The following is a 22,456-nucleotide window of genomic DNA, read 5'->3' on the forward strand; positions in this document are numbered from 1 at the left end:
TCGGTTTTCCTCTACTAGTGGCACTCAAGGCCAGGGGCCAAAATCATCTAGACACTCTCTGACATTGTCAGGGATCTGTGGATATATGGTGTGATAATCTGAGGCTCTGTGTGTGTTTAAGCATTTATTATTGTTTATACTTTATATATAATGTACCTTTTACAAGGTTTGGTCACAATGTTGCCTCTGGATTTATATAGACATGAAGGTGAATAAGTGTGTGTGTGTGTCTCATCTTGCAACTCTCAGCAGTTTCTCTTTGGAACCTTAGAAAGTGGCACTCAGTCCTGTCATCTCAGTTAGCTGATGTAAAAATACTCACCACACACACACACACACACACTCACTTTTGTTTCTCTATCATAATGGGGACTATACATTGAATTCTATTGTATTTATACTGAGCTAACAATATTTTTTTTCTTTTGCATGTTTACATTAATATCCTTCAAAATTTCAGTTGAGAACGGGCGAGTACACAATGACAGAATTTCTATTTTTGATTGAACTATTCCTTTTTATGTGCCCATTTTTATCATATAAGGGCAGAGCATTGTGTTTGAAATATTTTGTGAAAAAGTAAAAAAGGAGTCCCAAATAGTCTTCCTCTCCAGGATTCCCTTTAAACACAGCACTTCCCATCTGCCAGACATATGAATACTGTCACTGTAGCTTGATCCTGACCACATGACTGAGATCCTCCCTTTCTGTACTGTTTGACCCTCTGTTTTCTCATCGTGCAAGAGTGTTTCACTATTTCTTATGCACTATTACATTACTCTGCCTCAGCAATACCAACACAAACACATGCACACAGATGGAGCTGTGGAGAAGAGATGGAAAAACAGAGGCAGAAAGAAAGACAGAGTGATTCAGGTATAAATAGACCGAAAACTGATCTGCAAATGGACTGTCCTTCTGCTAATAAATAAGGAGTGATGAGAGGACCCAAAGGGGAGGATTAAGATGGTGATTGGTCAGTTAGAAAAAGTACTGTGGTGATACCATGGTACAGTGATGACTTCATATAGTAATACCACCCTGGTGTACTTTCATATATACACCAGGGTAGTGTATGGTAACCACATTCACATTACATGATTTTTTACATGATAGAACCATTGTACTTTTTGGTACTCTTTTACTTCACAGTGAGGAGTGAGTGACACAAGTGCAACTGAAGCAAAGGTTTGAATAGTCATCATGGCCCTAACCCTAACGAAATATACTGGAACTGAAGACAACCCCCCTCCCCATAACATTTACAGATTTTCTCGGAAGTACCTCACTGTAACCCAGAAATCTATTTCAAAGTGTGGATAAGTGCATTTAGATGAATATTACATACAAACCATTGTGCAAGAGGAGGAGTTTGTGACTGTACGTGACAAAGAGGGTCTGTCTAGAGGTATCCAGATGCAATTATATGACGTGATAGTGTTTCCCAGTATGGTGTACTAGCTTTCTACATACTCATTTTACTCCAACGAAGTACATACTGTTAGTGTATAGTATAAACAAATTGGGACTCAAAGCCAAGCAAAAAGATAGGTAAGCTAGTAAATTCCATATTTCCAGAATGAAATGCAAATTTGCAGTGATCAGCAGAATCTGTTGTTGATACAGTCTGTCAGAAGGTGGCGTCTGAGGCCCATAACAGGTGGATTATTACACAAGAGAACAGGTGCTGTGGAGTGCCTGCAGATGTGTGTGTGTGTACTTGCTTCGCTATAGTTTGGGGACACATTTTTACCCTGTAAATTGGACAAAATCTCCCTCTGGGGAGATATTGGGACATACTTATTTTTGAAAAATGAGCCATACATAAAATAAATAAATAATACAAAAAATATTCTAAAAATGCTAAATGTTTTCTGTTAGGGGCAGGGTTCGTCTATAGATACAGACGGATCTCACAGTTACTTCGGAAATGGTAGGTTGACTTTTCTTGAGATAAACTCGGTCTGTGCTTACTGAAGTTCGAAATATTCCCCCAGTGGCAGAAGCGGGAAGTGTTTTTAAATGTAAGTTCTCGCAAGTAGGTATAGCTGCAGGCCGGAGACTTCCAAATCGGAGTGGAATCTCCAAAAGAGGGCGGGGTACTACAAAAGGGGGCTGGACTACTCCGAAAGGCGATTGCGCTATCTCCAAAAGGGGGCGAAATTGAGCATCCCTATTCCTGACTCACTCCGAAGGGAAGAGCATTTGAAGTGAGTACTCTGTGAGTATGGCAGTGGTGGCTCAGTGGTTGAGGCTCAGGGTTACTGACCAGAAGGTTGGGGGTTCAAGCCCCAGCACCACCAAGATGCCACTGTTGGGCCCTTGAGCAAGGCACTTAACTCCAGGTTGCTCTGGGGGGATTGTACCTGTAAGTCGCTTTACTGTATATGGAACAGTCTAATGGAAGGGCCCTTCATAAAAAGATTACATTTCTTACTTTCAGTTGGAACAACCCTTCAACCTACAAACAGATTACTTAATCGTCTCTTCAGGTGTCTCTGCATATTAAGCAGGGATAGGAGACAAAATGACACAAAACAGTTTTAACCTTTAACATGGCATCTTAAATACACTGCTTTTACGGCGTGAAAAAAAACAGCTATATGCAATGCAGCGGCTAAAGTCGTCTCAATGACGCATGTGTCGATAGACCAACAATTAAAAAATAGCACAGATGAAACACAAGAAAGCGTCCAGTGTGAATGGCCCCCAAGGACTGTAACACTCTCCGTAACAGTGTAGGGATTCGAAGAAGCCCTCTCAGTCACATTTTTACACTCTTTTCTGATCAATCTCTGACAACGTATGTGTGACCAATAAACACAGGCATGTACGTAACCTGTAGGTTTCATTTTCTGAGCATGGTATTGGCCTCTGGCCTTGAATCGAGACCATGACACTGTCACTATTTCTCACTGAAGTTGCAATGTGAAACCTCACACACATAGCATCTCACACACGATCCCGGGAACTGAAAGGAGAAAAAAACAAAAAAACAAAAACACAGCTGCTGTGACCTTGAACTAAAATGTAGCGTCTATGTGTGTGTACGTATGTGATTGCAAGATTGTAAGGTTCACCCTCTTGGATTAAAACTCAAACTGCCTTCACATGGTTGACATTCCTAGGCTTAAGAGACTTTAGAAGTACATTTTCAGAGGGATGTTACAGTGCAATACACTATAACACAAAATGACTCCAGAGATGGTGGGCCTGGACAGAAGAATGCTTATTAAATATATCTGGTCAATGTCTACACATATAGAGTTGTTACATATAAATGAGAGAACATTTAGGAAAAAGTATCCATTTTCGTTTGTCACTTGTATATCTGCACGTTCCCAGTTTGGTTTGGTGCCACCTAGTGGTCAGTCGTTAATACTGCACTTTCATTCCTTTTAATATCGGTTTATTCTGGTGATGTTTGCTCCCTAAATCCATCCTTCCATCTTCTATAGCCACTTGCCCTATATAGGGTCACTGGTAGTGCTGGAGCCTATCCCAACTCTCTCGGGCCAAAGGCAGGTGGGCAGTTCATCACAGGGCTATGTTTGCAACAGTTGCACTAATTATATTTATCCACTTTAAAAAAAGTTTACGATTACATTTATAGTTATTTAGACCAATAAGTTTAAAATGATGAAGAATTTAAGCTGTTTTATTCCACATTGTCCAAAATCATGGTGGTCACTGTGCTGAGAAGCCAAAAACAACTCACTTTACCTTATTATTGGACCAATTACATGAAATAAAATCTCCAGTCATATGAGTAACCTTATAAAAGCTGTTTTATTCTACATGGAGAGGGTCCACACATGGGGGCGGCCATGTTTGGATCACATGGCCAGCCGAATACTACTCTCAGTAACTGCCCTGTTATTGGACATTTTCACTCATAGATTAAATTAGTCATGGCTGACTGTGACTAGTACATGTCAAAAATGGCATCTGTAACTTGACAACTATTATGTTTGTATGATGCTGCATCATACAAACACTAGGTGTCAGTGTAAGTCGAAGACAACATGCATAAAAATACTCAGTGCACCTTTAATTAAAACAAACTAAAGCAACACAGTTCTAGAACATTTTGTCACAACTTAATAGTGCTCTATCCATTTAAATGAGTAAAATGGACGTTTATTTAATCCATTTGAGCGGACTACATGAATACTTTTTTGTGTGTGTGTGGCAATGTACCATTGATGAAACTGGGCAGGGGATTTCCATTTCCTAGCATGATTTGCATTGGACACAACAGGGAGAGTAAATGTTAAAATTAAGTGTTATTTTATGTGTTTATTTGCGAGATGGCTGTAAAGGGGGATACTTTAAGTTTTCGTTGAGCAATTGCTGTGCTAACCATAGCATAGTTACAAAACTAGAGCTTCCAACCAGCATGTATTTAGCATGCTAACATTTACTTACACTAGTTAGTACATAATACATATAATAATAAAGATGAGTTACATTGACACGTCTAATTTTGATGAATGATTAATTACTTTTTCACTTTTAGCACACTTGTTATGCCTTGCAGTTATGCTGAAACAAAATGAGTAAAAATTAAACATAAATAACAGTAAATGTCATAGATCTGGTGTATGAGATGAGATGGACAATGGGATTTTTTTCAGGGAATTGAAAAATTCTACTATATTTTCTAATCAATGTGTAAAACAATACAGAGTTAAAACAATTTCATTTAAAAGGGGTAGATTAGATTAAAATAATGCCTTTAAATTGGGTTTCTTGACTATTTGAAACCTTTTTTAAGTCAATGGGCATGTGTTTGTGTGTGTGTGTAATGACATGCACGTTAAAGTGTGCTTCAGAAAAGTCACACCTCTTGCCTTTAATATTAAAAGAGGTTTCTTTCTTTTTTCCTTTCTTTCTTTCTTTCTTTCTTTCTTTCTTTCTTTCTTTTTAAACATACATGTTAAGTAATTTCTACCTGTCACTTTCATTCTCATGGCTTTATGGCACATCGCAGTCTAGCTGTAGAAAGTTTAAGGGGCGTTCACACAACAGCGTTCTTCCGTTCCGTCTGCGTTGACGTCTTCGTGTCTCGCTGAGTGTTTTTAAGACGGCGTGTCAAGTTTAAAACATTTCAGCTTTTAGTTGCGTTCGGTTCAATTGCGTTGCGCGCTGTCTAGCTGTTGTTTGGACGCAAAAACGTCCAGTGTGAACCCCCCTTGATCATCCTCTTGTGTTGTAGCACCTGCCATCGGGACTTTTTCAGTTCTTTATTGATACAGTTTATGTTCAACTTTGAACCCGCCTCAGAAGACCACCAGTAGCTTCACTTCCACTTCACTGAACTTCTCTTTCTCTCGGCTTCTTTTCTGTCTGTCTATCTGTCCGTCTGAAGATCTCTGAATCGCCGCATCATCCACGATGTCTCTCCCGCAACAACTGCGCGACGAAAGGTGAGCGGAATCATTATATATTTACTCATGAATATTCATGATTGAAAAACAGCGATTCTTTACTATGCAATATATTTTTTCTACTTCACTAATTACTATCCAATTTACTACACTTGCATTCTTCTTTAATATCGCTTACTCAAAGTGACTTACAAACAAGCAGTATAACCCAATATAGATTTCGATTTGTTTGTTTAAAAAGAAACGACTGATCCAATGGAGAATCAAGTTAAAGGTATTAAAATACCTTTCTTACACCTTGGATACATGAGACTCTAAACAACTTAATCATTATTATTTTTTACGTTTTAAAGACTTAAATATATATATATATATATATATATATATATATATATATATATATATATATATATATATAAACACACTGATCAGTCACAACATTAAAACCTCTGACAGGTGAAGTGAATAAAATGTATTATCTTGTTACAATGACACCTGTCAAGAGGTGGGATATATTAGGCAGCAATTGAACAGTCAGTTCTTGAATTTCATGTGTTGGAAGCGGGAAAAATGGGCAAGCGCAAGGATCTGAGCGACTTTGACAAGGGCCACATTGTGATGGCAAGATGACTTGGTCAGAGCATCTCCAAAACAGCAGATCTTGTGGGGTGTTCCTGGTATGCAGTGGTTAATACCTACCAAAAGTGGTCCAAGGAAGGACAACTGGTGAACCGGCAATACGGTCATGGGCGCCCAAGGCTTATTGATGCACGTGGGGAGCGAAGGCTAGCCCGTCTGTTCCGATCCCACAGAAGAGCTACTGTAGCACAAATTGCTGAAAAACGTAATGCTGGCCATGACAGAACAGTGTCAAAACACACAGTGCATCACACCCTGTGTGAAGGGCCTACAATGGGCATGTGAGCGTCAGCACTGGACCATGGAGCAATGGAAGAAGTTGGCCTGGTCTGATGAATCACGCTTTCCTTTAGATCATGTGGATGGCCGGGTGCGTGGGTGTAATTTACCGGGGGAAGAGATGGCAGCAGGATGTATCATGGGAAGATGGCAGACCGGCGGAGGCAGTGTGATGCTCTGGGCAATGTTCTGCTGGGAAACCTTGGGTCCTGTCATTCATGTGGATGTTACTTTGACACGTACCACCTACCTAAAGATTGTTGCAGACCACGTACACACCTTCATGTCAATAGTATTCCCTGATGGCAGTGGCCTCTTTCAGCAGGATCATGCACCCTGTCACACTGCAAAAATTGTTCAGGAATGGTTTGAGGAAAATGACAAATAGTTCAAGGTGTTGATTGGCCTCCAAATTCCCCAGATCTCAATCCGAATGGGCATCTGTGGGATGTTCTGGACCAACAAGTCTGATCAATGGAGACCCCACCTGTCTTGTAGAATCCATGCCTCGATGGGTCAGAGCTGTTTTGGCGGCCTAAAAAGGGGGACCTACACAATATTAGGCAGGTGGTTTTTAATGTTGTGGCTGATCGGTGTATATATATTGTGCACTCCATTTGACCTGACCCAAATATGTTTTTAAAAATGTAAAAATTTTTATAATATATATATATATATATATATATATATATATATATATATATATATATATATATATGATTTTTAGTTTTTCATACATTTAATCACCTTTCAGTGATTTCGACCAGCTTCCAGACAACATCCCGGTCATTGCGACGATTGCTGATATTGAGGAGAATAAAGGCTTCATTGTTTACTATGTGAGTTTTCCCCAGACCGTTTGATCTCCTGTAGTTGACCTTTCCACTTGTCTACTTCTCTTTGATCAATTACCTGTATCCTAGAGTCTGCTTATTAACAGTGGCTAATATTTAACCAGCAGCATACAACTTTAAAAGATTATGTTAAAGATAACAGTAAAATATCAGTCTGAGTTATGTGTTATGGAAGAAAGAATGTCATGTTATTTGGTAGAACATTAGGGTGCTCAATTGCTCTGAATATTCATTTTTGGGTGAACTAGACCCAACAGAGTTTCATGAGAATTTGTCACAATATTACGAGGTGGCGAATTCATAGCATTCTTACAACGTTTTCCGTATGAAAACTGATGACTTATTCATCAACCATTTGCATACACTTCACGAATGCGCCAGTAACCGGAAGGTGTCCCTTTATTCTGTATTACACATTAGGCCTTTTAACATTAACATCATGGTTATGTTTACGGTTTATGGTTAGGTTTAGGAATGGGGTTTGGGATTGGGTTAGGCAAAGTTATGAAAAAACAAAGTTTTGGATTAACATGGAGCAAAAACTATATCAGGAACAACAAGGTCATGAGGGATGCTTCTCTCATTGGTAGGTGTATAACTCCTAAGATTTTGACCGAATGAACTATAAAATGGTATGAATTTGCCACTTCAAACTACTGTAACAAATTCTTGTGGGATTGGGTTGACTATTCCTTAAATGTGTTCATACACGGTGCCTACAAACCAAGTCTTTGACCTTCATGTGTTCTTTATCACCTTCTCGCAGATGTTTGTAATTGAGGTGAAGACCAAAGGTGGCAGTAAGTACCTGATCTACCGCCGATATCGGCAGTTCTTTGCTTTGCACCAGAGTCTGGAGCTGAAGTACTGCCCTGAATCCCAGAAGGGATACTACACCTGCCAACTACCTACCCTGCCAGGTCTGTGACTAAGCAGCTACCACAAAGCCACAACTACAAAATGGATTTGTAAAGCTCTGGGGACATCTAGGTTCACTCTCATGGAAATTAGTCAGGGTAAATGTGGTATTTTTATTTTGATAGTAATATTGTAGTCAAGTGTAGTCAATTTATTCCGATTCTCTTCAAGTCAAAGTTCACTCCCTGGATGGAATTCACCCTTTGAAATCTGGACAGTGTTTCCCACAGCGTTACTAGAGCTCAGTTTATGTAATTGAAATCAAAAACATGTTTCCTTACTGGGGGAATGAGAAAGAACAAGATAGAGTGAAGACAGTGTTGACTTTGCTATGTTTAGATATTTGCATCATTTAGACATCATTCCCAGAAGACTGACACCACTCTCTGGCTCTTCCTGTCCTCATCTACTTCCTCTTTATCTACCAGACATCACACATGAAGATCAAATTATGTTACAATAGGAACATTTTTGCAAACCAAATGTACATGCTTCATTGCACGTTTGGCTGTTTTTTCCTAGTGAAATGTCCAGTGCGCTATAAAAGCGTGAAATGGTGTTGTAATCAGACAAGATTTTTAAGGGGAATTAGAGATGGATATTTTAATGAGCAGGGGCATAGGTAAACCCCTCAAGAATACCCCCCCCCCTCCATTATTTAGAATATGATCAATGTAAACGTGTAAATGTTTCACGCTTTGCATTTGCTTTTAGGACACTATTGGTTAGGTTTAGATGTTGGTTAAAGCAGTGGTTCCCAACCCTGTTCCTGGAGGCCCCCTACACTACACATTACACTACACTCGGAGACTCCAAGACCTGAATTGGGTATGTCAGAAGAGGGAGATATACAAAATGTGCAGTAGTGGGGGACCTCTAGGAACAGGGTTGGGAACCTCTGCCTTAACCAACATCTAAACCTAATCAATAGTGTCCTAAAAGCAAATGCAACGTGAAAAGCACATTTACTGAAGCAAGGACGTCATTTTGTGTCTAAGACACTTTCATATTAAGCATCCTTGGCTGGGCTCAAGGCTCGGTCTCTGAGTCCAAAGTTAAACACTCTATCAGGTGAACTTCCACGGAAGCTAATCATTTTGGGAAAAGTGTGTTGAGTCTGTAATACAAGTGTTAAAATGTATAGTTTTTCAAAAGATGCGTTAGTGTAAAAGTGCTTTTATACAATAACAAAGCAGGGTTTGAGGAACAGAGTGAAAAATAAGTGTTTATAAAGTCATAAACAGCCAAAGCACCCGTGCATTGTGTGAAAGTGAATAAAACGCACAGTTGTTGTAGCTCTTCTAGTGTTAATTTAAACATTTTTGTTATAGTAACATTTAAATGAGACTAGCTTGACAAAGATATACAGTTTTCATGCTGGTTAGGTTCAAGTGTGATTGAAAGACATCAAATGTATGTAACCTTTCTTGTCTGTCAGCTGAGTTAGCATTTTGCCGTTTCTGATGCTAGAAGAAGTAACGGAGCGCAACAGTTTGGTTCCGGAAGTATAAATTCAGTTCATTTTCTTCATATGGGAATTGATTTTAAATGGGAATTAACTTGTAAACTGTTAAAGACAGACCTACCGTCTGCTCAGAGGCTGATAATCAATGGTATGTACTTCTTTTGAAGCCATCAGTTCGTGTTATTAAGTCTTTATATATTTTTTTAAATGTGTAAATAGCAGAATTCCTTTTGAAGAACTACAATACCCATGATCCTAAAGAGAGAAAACATCCACCAATCAGAGAACTGCAGCAAACAAAGCGCGCCAAAAGAGCTCTGCAGTGACCAAAACGACTTATTTATATGTATATATCTAAATATTTATCTAGAAACTTAAAACATATTGTTTATATACTTATAATCAACCACTTTAAATAAATAGCTTTATATTTTTCCATTATTTTCTATTTGAATATATAATTTGCTTCATGGGATTGTGGTTCATTCCCTCATTAAAGATGTTTTGTTCCTTTGTCTTTTTGTCTGAATTGTAAATACGTTTAGCTTCAAATCAAAGTTTGTAATGTTGTTATTCATTAATTTAATTACATTGTTTAATCAATTGACTGCCCTAGTGTTTCCTACTTGTTGCTTTCGTAACATTCTTTAACCTCTAGAACATTTTCTCTCATACCTCGTCTAATCTGCCTTTCTCTGACTCTCTCTTTCTCATAGTCTTTGTCTGTCCTCTTCTCTGTCTATGACCAGATGAGTATGCGTATAATTGAATTCAGTAGGAAGGTTAGTTTGTTTGGCACACTACCCACTGTTACATTAGGACCATGTAGCTCAAGCCGACGGGCCTCAGTAGCTCTCCGTGACTTCATCGAAGCTTCTTCAAAGCACCAGCTAAACCTGCATCCCTAAGATTGAAGTGAAATGGAGGCTAATTATATAAAAAAATTAGCATTGAATGTTACACTCTTCATGACAAATGATTTCTCGGCACAGTGTATAAAATGATTATGCAGTATTATGCACTAGGAAGATAATTGCAAAGTTTATTTGAGGGCATTAGCATTGTTTGTTCTGTTGTGGAATAAAGGGATGTCTCCTTGCAGTAGTCATACATCTCTTTGACCCCTCTGGCACTTATTTTGTGTGCAAATATATAATAACGCTTACGGGAATTGAAGAGGGAATTACATAATTGTAAATGGTAAAATTGTATTTAGCTGCAGTTGTTCCAATGAACAGAATGCCCCACGACCCCCCTGAAAGTGCTGTAGAAAAATATCATAAAATTATTTCCCTCTGGAGGTCATTGTCCAATGTTCTGAGACCTCATGCATCACATTATTAAAATTTCCATTGGGTGAAATCAAAAAATAGCAATGAGAAAGCAATTTACTGTAATACTTGGGCTCCTTCTAAGGCAAGTGCTAATTAGAGGATGCTAGCGAACCTCTGGCTAGCTTTTCATTGTTTTGATTACTACCTAATTTGTTTCAAGACATAGCTAGACTACTTATTTAATCGTTTATGCCATTTGTTCATCTCTTTGTTTCGCTACAGGAAAAGTGTTTATGGGAAACAAAAAGGAGATCGCAGAGAGCAGAATCCCAGAGCTCAATAATTACATGAAGGTGAGTCAGTCTGGCAATTTCTCAAATGTTTTCTGTTGTTTCATGGTCATGTTGTGTTGTTGTGGGAGTAGCGTTTGGAAATTGCTGGGCTCATGTGTATCGGTTGTTGTAAACTATGTAGTGCAAACACTGTTGAGTTACCAGAAAAAAAGCAGTTCCCTTTTTTCGTTAGTTCCCTTTTGTGCATCCTGAGTCACTGATCTGATCTTTTTCAGTTTTAGATTTAATTTCAAACTTGTGAAATCACTTTTGAATTGACAGACTTTTATGAATGCAAATATGAGCTTCAATGGAATCAATATTAGTTTGTCTTAAAAAGGATGTTTCGATAATTTCAATATTAAAATACTTAGTCCTACCCCATTTTAATATGCAAATATAACTATAAATAAGCTATTCATTGGGTTTATTTCCTCAAAACATGAAGTGTCGCTTTCAAAACATTGCTGTTTGATTGAAAATCTCGGCCAGCCTGACACAGAAACATTGACTCGATCAATGGTGTGAGTTTGGGGTGGGAAAAAATAAATCTACAGCTAGACATTTGGATCAGGAACGTGCAAAAACTGTAAGCCCTAGAGACACAAAATATGTCAGGATGGTCCAAAATCTCCCACAGGCATCCGTACACACACCCGTCCGCCCCTAGGTGGCGCGATAATAAGTACTGTTGAGTTTTTCACGAAAATTGGTATACACCAGCTGCATCCGAAACTAGGAAAATGCTGCCTCCGGAGGCTGTATAACGAGGTAGGAAGGGATCAAGGCACGTCCGAATCCAAAGTTTTTGTCACATCCTGTCTACTGAGATACCTTCATCTGATACATTTTTGAAGGCAGCATAGATGTATCCTTCGCTGCCTATGAAATCCCACAATACTGTGCATGTGGATCCATGGCATTTGAGCCGAAGAAAAAAAAAGCCAACCGTAGAGGCGGTTAATAGCCAGTTTGTGAATAAATGTTTGTTTTTCCCCACTTTTTCCAAATTTTGATTCCATTTCTTGCGAGAAATTAGTATTGTAGTTATGAAATGTACACTTGCTTTTCGCAAAACTCTCTTGATTTTGTTCTAGATTATAAGACCATTGTGGTTCAGTTGAATGAATGAAGTAGACGCGTTAACTTTAGTGGACATCAGATACTGATAATCAGTTGCTGGTATTCTTGCAACAATGTGATGTTATGCTGCCTCAGAAGCCTGTCCAAAACCAGTTTCTGGAGGTACCTTTGTACGCAAACGCTGTCAATTGAGTTATTGACTGATAGGGCAGCGAGGCAACAAGACAGCTACCTTTGGTTTCGGATGCAACCATCATCAACAGACACTCCTGACAAAACGTTAACAAAAGCACTTCGATATTTCAAATCGTCATGAAGATATTAGCGATAAAATGTATTCGGTAGAACCCAATTTGATTAATTGATCAATATCTACTCAACGCAAAGGCCAAACTTAACAAAACTCAGTAAATACAGGCTATGTTGAGGATGCACGCACATTTTCGTTCAATTCTGCCTATAGGGGGCAGTACAACTAAAACTAATGCCATAACTCAGCAGTCGTTTGGTCGACTAAGTTCAAATTAAATATGCGCCTTCTTTGGGTTAAGTCCTAACATATCATTAACATATCTATTCGACACATCAACAAAAATGGCAACCAGCAGCAAATTCAATTTCAGCACCTAATAACTTGCGTTGGATGATGGAAATTAAACTTGTTATGTACAAGCTGTGGTGCTATAATAAGCTAATTTGCGCTTTTGCTATTAACTCCAGAACCATGTAGGCTAGAATATTTCTTTTTAGTTTCTCTAAATCCTTCAGTGCACACAAATGATATGGTCACATGGATTTCCATTTCTGCATTTTTTTAAAAACCTACTGTGGTAGCGGGGGCGTGGTCAAGCTCCCGTCCGGGAGAGAAAAGCGGTAAGGGCGCTCACACCTGAGCTAAATTATGTCTAACACCTGTGTCTAATTGCAGTAGCATGAGGAGAGCGGCATAAAGAGCAGCAGCAAGAGAGCTTCGAGAGAGAGAACCCGACACCAAGGCGAAAGAAGAGAAACACAGTGTAGTGACTTTGTCTATAAAAATTAAAGAAACTTACCTTTGAAGCCGACGCTGTTTCCCGTGTCTTCCTTAATGGAAAGCTTCACACTAGTGCCGAAACCCGGGAATTATTTTTTTTTACTGCAATTAGATACAGGTGTTAGACATAATTTAGCTCAGGTGTGAGCGCCCTTACCGCTTTTCTCTCCCGGACGGGCACTTGACCATGCCCCCGCTACCACACCTACTTTTTCGAACTCATCCTAGGATGTTTGACCGATTCACACAGAACTTGGTATACATCATCTACAGACCCTCCTGACAAAACTTTGTCAAAAGAATTTTGATATGTCAAATCATTCCAAAGATTAAGCAAATAATGTACATCTTGGACTGTGGCCCATAATGACTAATTGACCCGTATCATGTGAGCACAATTTTTCGAACGTAACAAAACAGTACACATGCACAAAAGAACATTCTGAGGTAACGTGCAAAATGTCATTAATTTGGCAGTTGCTATAACGTAAAATTACTGTAATGAATGCAGTTTGAATTGGGATATACTGTAAATAGTATTTTTTGTCCACCGGAGGGAGAAATGTGTAATCGTTATAATGATACACACTGGATAGATTTCCCTGTTGTTTATCTTTAAAGGTGTTCACAAGTAAAAAAATTGTCATATATGTTTGCCAACAAAAAGCTAATTTAGTGCTTATAATGTGCGCAGCTGCAGGTGTTTGCCGACACCGCATTCAATATGGCTGGTTAACCCTTTAGACCAGCTCTCAATTTAATAGTATATAAAAGTGCAGTTTTATTTTGTTTATGGCTATGACTTGTAGTATACTGGAGTTTTAAATGATAAAAACACACATAGAGCCGAGTTTGCTGCCAAATGCAAACAAATGTATGCAACAGCACGTGTAGTCAAAAATACACTTGTATTAAAGTGCTCTTTTGCTCTTTTGTCACTACATGAAATAATTATTCAAGACTGCATTAGAGAATACCAGCATCATGTAAATAAGATTTCATGATGATCAAGCTTATCACTTATCAATAGCATTTCATTTACAAGGAAAAACATTGATACTCTCTGGACCCTGTCACCTTGGTCAGTCATGATAATCGGTTGATGACGGGATCGTGACATCCAAGTTCCATGTGTGTTTCGAGCACAGTGCTTATTTCCTGACCATGTGCTCTGACTTTGTCTGTATCTCTGTGTGTGTGTGCACGGTTTGGGTTGATTTCCTTGCGCTTCTCAGTCTATTTAGGTTTTCATGTTCGGAGCATGGTGTCTGGATCCTGACTTCTGTCTAGTTTGGTCTCGGTAATGGTGTCGGGTTCCAGACACTCATGCTCCATGTCGTGTCTTTCTGAGCGCATGGCTTCAGATTTGGTTCTTTTGCCATGCGCTGTTCTGTCAGTCTTTTGTACAATGTTTTTTGTTTGAGCACATGGCTTATGATCGTGTTCGTTCACCATGTGCTCTTCTATCTTATCTATTGTGTTTGGTGTGAGCACATGGCTTCTGTCAGGATTGTTTTCCATGTGCTCTCCTGTCTCACGTCCTGACCCCACCCCCTTGTTATTAGTTCATTTGCTTCACCTGTCTTCCCTCGTTACCCCCTCATTTCCTTCCCTATTTAATCTCCCTGTGTGCTCTGTCCTGTGCTAGTTCATTGTTTAAATGTACATGTAGATGTTCTCCCGGTGTTAGTGTTCGGTCCTGTCTGTCTGTGCTCCCGCAAATCACTGGAGATTCCTGTTGAGGCTCCCCTTCTCCAGCCCTGCCGCCAAGTTCCCGTCCTTTCCTGGAACTTCTTTTCTCCCCTATGGGGTGGTTTTTGTTGTGTTTATTTTTCGATTTATAATAAAAGCCCATAATTTCATTTTGCGATTGAGTCCTCGCTTTTTAACCCATTCCGTGACCGATACTAAAAATTCAATTTATCTGTCTTTTTTTCCTCTATCAGAGGTTGCTGTGTCTGCCTACCTGGGTTCTCTTGGATGATCTGATACGAATGTTTTTCTATCAAATCGAGTCGGACAGCCAACTGGTCCCCCGGGCCCTGCGCCGCCTGAGGCCCCCCACACGCAGAGTGTAGGAGCCATCCCACAATGCCTCATTTCTCTTTGCAGTTCTCCATTGGATACTTGCAGCATACTGCTGTACTACTAACTTTCTAATGCCATTTTTCATTTATGTTGTATACAGTATTTAAATGTATGAAAACTACAGTTCTTCTACTTTATCTAGCAGCTCTTCTCATTAGAGAGAAGAAAATCACAAATAAATAAATTATTTGTTTCTCCTAGACAACAATGAGAGTAAATGGAGACTTTTACATTCAGTGTTGAGTAGATTACTTCTAAAATGTAATCTGGTACAGATTACAAATTGTAATCATTCATTTAATCTTTTAGATTAAACATAATCTGATTACTTTTGGATTACTATCAGATTACTTTTTGTATGTAATCCATATGTAATCATGTAATCATAAGAAGTAACTAATCTGATTACACACAGTAAAAAAATATTGTAATGCAATCTAAGTACAAGTGTTTCAATTTTTTAATCTGAATATGTAATCCAGATTACATGTAGTCCTTTAGTACCCAACACTGCCTGCATCCCAGTAATCTCAAATGTGTCGCCTCTAGATTTTAACAATGTCTCAAACTGTGCTCAGATTTGCCAAGACTACATTTTTGTATTTTTCAAAGACCTGAGCTATGTTATTTACATTAATCGTTTAGCTCTGAAAATTTACTGTATGTCAAAAATGATCTAATTTGTGTCTATTTTATTTCACCTCAAGACTTTGAGTTCAATATAACTATGATATCCATTAAGTCTCCTGAGCTATGAACTTTCAGATCTTCCTTTGGGTTTGTTTGACTTTCACATTTTAGAATTTCACAATGCTCTTTCTTTTTTTGTCTCTTCTCTCTTACTAGGAAAACCATAAAGCCCAAAACAGAACTTCTCTCCGCTCCAAGAGCAGAGGTACATTAGCGTTGCCTTAGAAACGCTTTCAGTATCAGCCTACACGCTACATACTACACAATCACATACACACTCAAGCATGCAATATCCACACAAAGCTCTGACATTTGGTCGGGAGGTTATTACACAAAACACACACACAACACTCACATTTTACTGAGGATTTTGACACGCAAAATTTTGTGGAGGCTCGTACTTTTCCACAACACACACTTTTCTTACTGATACCTCCACTGACATTTGCATGATTCCAAGTTCTCTATTTTATTAGGAACCTGAAAATGGCTCTATCAGTAAGATTTGAAATGTTTCTATGTCATTTCCAAAAAGCCAACAAATAATGATTGTTGCATAGTCATTAGTGGCATCGCTATTACTATTGATCATGTACAAAGTATTACTTTTAACTTATCCTGCATATTTTGTTCTAGGCATGAATACCTCCACAAATCGTGTGGCTTGTTAAGAGGTGTGCTAGTACTTTTCTAAGCGATAGGGACCAGAATATAAGAAAGACTTGAGGGTGGGCTTTTATGACTTAGAATAGTAACTAACCACCTAACAACCACTTAGAACACCCTAGCAACCACATAGCAATGCACTGGCAACCACCCAAAACACCCCTAGCATTTTGACAATTTCGCATAGGCAAGCATTACTCACATTTTCTTCAGAAACTGTAGAAATCTAGATATTCTTTGGTGATTTCATACTATCACACTGTAGTTTTGTGGTTTTGGTTAGTCATGCTGAATTCACTAAAAATCTAATTTTCTCCAAGATATGGTTCTGTACTGTTCCCTTTTACAGATATAGAAAGAGATGATGAACTGAAGCAGAGAGCTCATGATTGTTTTAATTTAGCCATGTTGTGCCCTCAAGGTCCACTTGTTAGCAGTGTTGAGAGTAATCAGATTACAAAGTATTTTTAATGTAATATAATTACTTTTTGGGGGTAAAATGTAAGCGCTCTAATCCTCGTGGTGGCGGAGTGACTCGTCTCAATCCGGGAGGTGGAGGACGAATCTCAGTTGCCTCCGTGTCTGAGACCGTCAGTCCACGCATCTTATCACGTGGCTTTATGAGCGCGTTACCGCGGCGACATAGTACGTGTGGAGGCTTCACGCTATTCTCCGCGGCATCCTAGCACACTCACCATGTGCCCCACCGAGAGCGAGAACCACATTATAGTGACCATGAGGAGGTTACCCCAACTTGATTCTACCCACCATAGCAACTGGGCCAATTGGTTGCTTAGGAGACCTGGCCGGAGTCACTCAGCACAACCTGGATTTGAACTTGCGACTCCAGGTGTGGTAGTCAGCGTGTTTACTTGCTGAGTTACCCAGGCCCCCCTAATTACCTTTTTTAGTAAAAAAGTAGCATATTGCATAACATTTAAAATTCTTGTAATCAGATTGCAGTTACTGAATTAATTGAATTACTTTTAAGTACATTACTTGGGTTACATTGTATATTTACAAATTAATATTCATCTTCTCCATCATAGTCTCCATCTAACTTTTTTCTGAGCAATTCTTAAAGAAATCGTGCTACTAAAAATGCTAATTCTGTCATCACGCTGTTCCAAACTTATATTACTTTCTTCTTTGGTGGAACACAAAGGGATATGTTTAGCAAAATGTACTAGCTACTCTTTTCCTTATAATGTAAGTGAAAGAGGATGGGAGCTGTAGTGCTCCAAATCACACAAACTACCATAAATGTATATATTTGTAAACTTGCTGCATCACAATAGGTCATGTGACCTGCAATCATCAATCAAGATTGGTCATGTTAGCCCGAGTCCCCTTTGACTTCCTTTATATGGAAAAGAGTGGCCAGTACAGTCTGCTAAACGTCTCCTTTTGTGCTTCACAGAAAAAAGACAGTCATACAGGTTTGGAACAACATTAGGGTGAGTAAATGATGACAGAATTTTCTTTTTTGGGTGACATATTCCTTTAAGTGCTTTATCTTCTCCTCTCTCTTCCACCTACATCTCTATTTTGTTTTCTCAGTCACGCTCTTTCAGCCTCTCTCCTTATCGTTCTCCTTGTCTTAATATATTTTCTGCTTTCTTTTCACTGTTCACTCTATCTCTCCCTCACTCCCCTTCGAGTTTATCCATCAGTCTTACTACTTTCTTTCATTTTCTCATGCCTTACCTTCCTTTATCACTCTCCCTTTGTCCTCCAGAGTACTTTGAATCTATAAATCTGTTTCATCCTTCAAAGATGGATGCTTTCTTTCTTTCTTTTTTTCTCTGGATGCTGTCAGACCGGTCTGTAAAAACCAGCCCTACATCTCCATTCCATCATTCTATTCACACCAAAGCAACAACCATAAAAAACAACAACAAATTTATTTCCCACGCCCATCTGTAGGCAAAGGCAGATAAGTGTGTGTGTTTAAGTGAATATGTGAGAGAGGGAGAGAGTTTCCACGCATCCAAAACGTGCACTTATTGACAATTACAAAACCATAACACATAGCCAAAGCGTGTGTACTCAGAATGAACTGAAGCAAAGAGCTCACAATTCTTTTAATTGACCAAAAGTTTTCCCTTCAGGGTCCACTTGCTTCCAATGTTGTGTGTAATCTGATTACAACATATTTAGTTACTGTAATGTAATTACTTTTTAGTAATAAAAAAGTAATGTAATGTATTACATTTTAAATGCTTGTAATTTCTAATTAAAGTTACTTACTTACGTAAACTACTTGGGCACATATATTTCCAAAATGATATTATGTAGAATACATTCAAAGCATGAATTAATAAACGTGTGGAATTATACATATTTTAAATTTGTTTATGGGAGAACAGTGTTTGAGGAAGTAACTTCAAAGTAAACTAATCAGTAATGTGATTACTTAAAATAAATAAATATATAAAGTAATCGGATTACAGTTTTTAGAAGTATTTTGTAGTGGATTACTTTTTTATTTTTTATTTTTTTATAACATTGCTTTTTATTAATGTAGTAAAAATGTTTCTTTCTTTTCCTTGACCTTTCGACATTTACACACACACACCCATCTCCTCAAAAGATTTCTCCCGTGATCCTGGTGCTGAGATGAATGCAAATGAGATGAATCCATAAATGAATGCAGCAGGTGTGTTGATAAATCTCACAGAGTGCTGGACATTTGTCTTCATATGCTCGTGTGAGAGTAACATTAAACCACGTGATCCAAAGCACGCTGATCACAGCGGCTGAAGAGACACCTGCCTTATGCTCACGTGTGGCTGAGTGAAAGTGACAGATTTTACTTTTCTTATAACACCAGAAAGAACAACAAAAATTTGGAAAGCAAGATGGGGAAATCAAGCGACAAATATGTGGGTGGTGTGACTTAGTGGGTAAATATCTGGGCTGGAAAACCGAAAGGTTGTGGGTTTGAAGCTCAGAAGAGATGACTCATGAGTTATCACTATAAGGCCCTTGAGTGAGGAACTTAAAGGATTAAGTGTTATCTACTGCTTCATTTCCCATGTGACAGCTCTGAGAAGTGTATGGCCATTGCCTGTGGCTCATAAAACATCAGATTGGAGTTTTATTGAAAATCAAAGCCTTCTATATCACTGTAATGAGTTTAGACAGTAAGAGAGAGCCATTAAACAGAGATTGCATATACTCTTTAAATGGATCACTTTCCATTATAGTCTCTCACTTTGGCTAAAATACTGTTACAGATATGAGCTTTCTGTGAGGTGTAATTTGGGAGAGGCTTTTTTTAAACATTGTCAGTTATTACTGATTATATGCATGGTCACAGGTCAGAGTGATATTTTTCAATTTGTAGGTTTTGTATGTAGCATGTAAATGTAAATTTTGGATAGAGGTAGACCCGAGTTCTCAAACGTGCATTTTTCCACAGATGCAGAAGGAAAACCGTGCTAAAATACTCAGTGCTTCCTGCACTGCCATTCGGCTGCACTGCAACGTTGCTATTGAATCTATAGTGCGCAACATACATCGTGGCCAGTGTAGTCTGATTCCCGAAAGAATGATTCCTAGGAGTCCTTTTAAATCTGCAGTGCGAAACATACATTGTGACCAGTGTAGTCCGATTCCTGAAAGAATGACTCATGAGCCTGTTCTTTTGAATCTGCAGTGCAATACATACAGTACATTGTGACCAGTGTAGTCCGATTCCATAACGAATGACTCATGAGCCTGTTCTTTTGAATCTGCAGTGCGATACATACAGTACATTGTGACCAGTGTAGTCCGATTCCATAACGAATGACTCATGAGCCTGTTCTTTTGAATCTGCAGTGCAATACATACAGTACATCGTGACCAGTGTAGTCCGATTCCATAACGAATGACTCATGAGCCTGTTCTTTTGAATCTGCAGTGCAATACATACAGTACATTGTGACCAGTGTAGTCCGATTCCATAACGAATGACTCATGAGCCTGTTCTTTTGAATCTGCAGTGCAATACATACAGTACATTGTGACCAGTGTAGTCAGACTCCTTAACGAATGACTCATGAGCCTGTTCTTTTGAATCTGCAGTGCGATACATACAGTACATTGTGACCAGTGTAGTCCGATTCCATAACGAATGACTCATGAGCCTGTTCTTTTGAATCTGCAGTGCGATACATACAGTACATTGTGACCAGTGTAGTCAGACTCCTTAACGAATGACTCATGAGCCTGTTCTTTTGAATCTGCAGTGCGATACATACAGTACATTGTGACCAGTGTAGTCAGACTCCTTAACGAATGACTCATGAGCCTGTTCTTTTGAATCTGCAGTGCGATACATACAGTACATTGTGACCAGTGTAGTCAGACTCCTTAACGAATGACTCATGAGCCTGTTCTTTTGAATCTGCAGTGTGATACATACAGTACATTGTGACCAGTGTAGTCCGATTCCATAACAAATGACTCATGAGCCTGTTCTTTTGAATCTGCAGTGCGATACATACAGTACATTGTGACCAGTGTAGTCAGACTCCTTAACGAATGACTCACACGTCTGTTCTTTGAACCTGTAGCAAGATATATACAGTACAGCGTGACCAGTGTAGTCCGATTACCGAACAAATTACTCTAATGATGGTTCTTTTGAATCTACAGCACGAAAAATACAGCAGAGGAATATTCAGGAGGAATGTTTTCTGAACGTTAAAAGATTACACATGGCTAATGTTGTACATTTGTGAAAGGGTAAAGTTTTAGAAGCTGTCTATACATTGATATTTTACATGTCAGTGTCTATCCAAATGTATGAAAACATACATGCTAGAAAACTGTTCAATTAGAGATATCTACAATATAATAGTAATGATGTCACATGCCCATCATTTTGATTTCCTGTTTACCAAAGAACAACCATTTCACACCCAGTCTGAACTAATGGTTTGTGTAGAAAGTCCCAGAGTTGATAATGTAGTTTTCACTTTTTAAGAACTGATATAAGAGAAGTATTGATTTCAGCAGACATTATGCAGGTTCACCACAGCTGGTTGCAGGAGAATGAATAACCTACATGTGCTTTGAAATCTGCTACTAAAAGCAGTAATTACATTTTAGAGTGGTACAAATTATTCATTTGCAAATAAATGACTTTTTAACTGTTTTCGACCATTTATAACACATTGATAGGCAGTATATTATCTGACATCCCTCCTTTGTTAAACTCCTTTGAACTAATGGCCCGAGAGACCGATCTCTTCTGTTTATATCCCGCTTTGGTCCCACAGTTGAGGAGAGCCAAATTGGGTCACTCTTAGGTTCTTTGAATCTACAGTGAGAAATATAAAGCACGACCAGTATAGTCTGACTACCGAACGAATGACTATTATGAGTCGGTTCTTTTTAATCTACAGCATGATACATACAACATGACCAATGTAGTCTGAATCTCAAACGAAATGTCATGGCCCTAGAGACCGATCTCTTCTCTTTATATCCCGCTCTGTTCCCCCAGTTGAGGAGAGCCAAATTGGGTCACTCATTTAGGTAGAAAAAAAGACTTCCCTCTCCTCCCTTTTGGCTGTCCATGTGCTAATGAGCTCATTTCAGAGGTCACTGACTCCTTAATTGAAATCAGAGTGCTTTGTGACCCCCAGAGTCGCTCTTTAATTAGGTATGTTCAATGGCCTTTTGATCCTTTGCTGAAATAACTCACTGAATGTGTCCAAACTATGAAAGTCCCCTTTAGTTTAGAGCTGCAAA

The 22,456-nt window shown here is 38.7% G+C and overlaps 2 protein-coding genes across 3 annotated transcripts in view; one reads left to right on the plus strand and one right to left on the minus strand.

The window, feature by feature from the left end:
- Window positions 1-22,456, minus strand: part of LOC127640857 (parvalbumin-7-like) — a 41,805-nt gene that overhangs the window by 15,708 nt on the left and 3,641 nt on the right. The window lies entirely within an intron of this gene.
- The window catches only part of LOC127640855 (neutrophil cytosol factor 4-like), a 28,700-nt gene continuing 11,325 nt past the window's right edge, over window positions 5,082-22,456 (plus strand). Inside the window, exons 1-6 of one of the 2 annotated variants that reach the window (XM_052123528.1) lie at window positions 5,082-5,429; window positions 7,063-7,147; window positions 7,929-8,082; window positions 11,102-11,172; window positions 15,214-15,341; window positions 16,202-16,250. In XM_052123528.1, the coding sequence (XP_051979488.1) occupies window positions 5,398-5,429; window positions 7,063-7,147; window positions 7,929-8,082; window positions 11,102-11,172; window positions 15,214-15,341; window positions 16,202-16,250 (519 nt within the window). In that variant the 5' untranslated portion in view covers window positions 5,082-5,397. The remainder of the gene's footprint in view (window positions 5,430-7,062; window positions 7,148-7,928; window positions 8,083-11,101; window positions 11,173-15,213; window positions 15,342-16,201; window positions 16,251-22,456) is intronic. The other variant, XM_052123529.1, reaches the window with a different exon arrangement.

This window comes from Xyrauchen texanus, chromosome 50 (assembly GCF_025860055.1).
Source record: "Xyrauchen texanus isolate HMW12.3.18 chromosome 50, RBS_HiC_50CHRs, whole genome shotgun sequence".
Lineage (NCBI taxonomy): Eukaryota > Metazoa > Chordata > Actinopteri > Cypriniformes > Catostomidae > Xyrauchen > Xyrauchen texanus.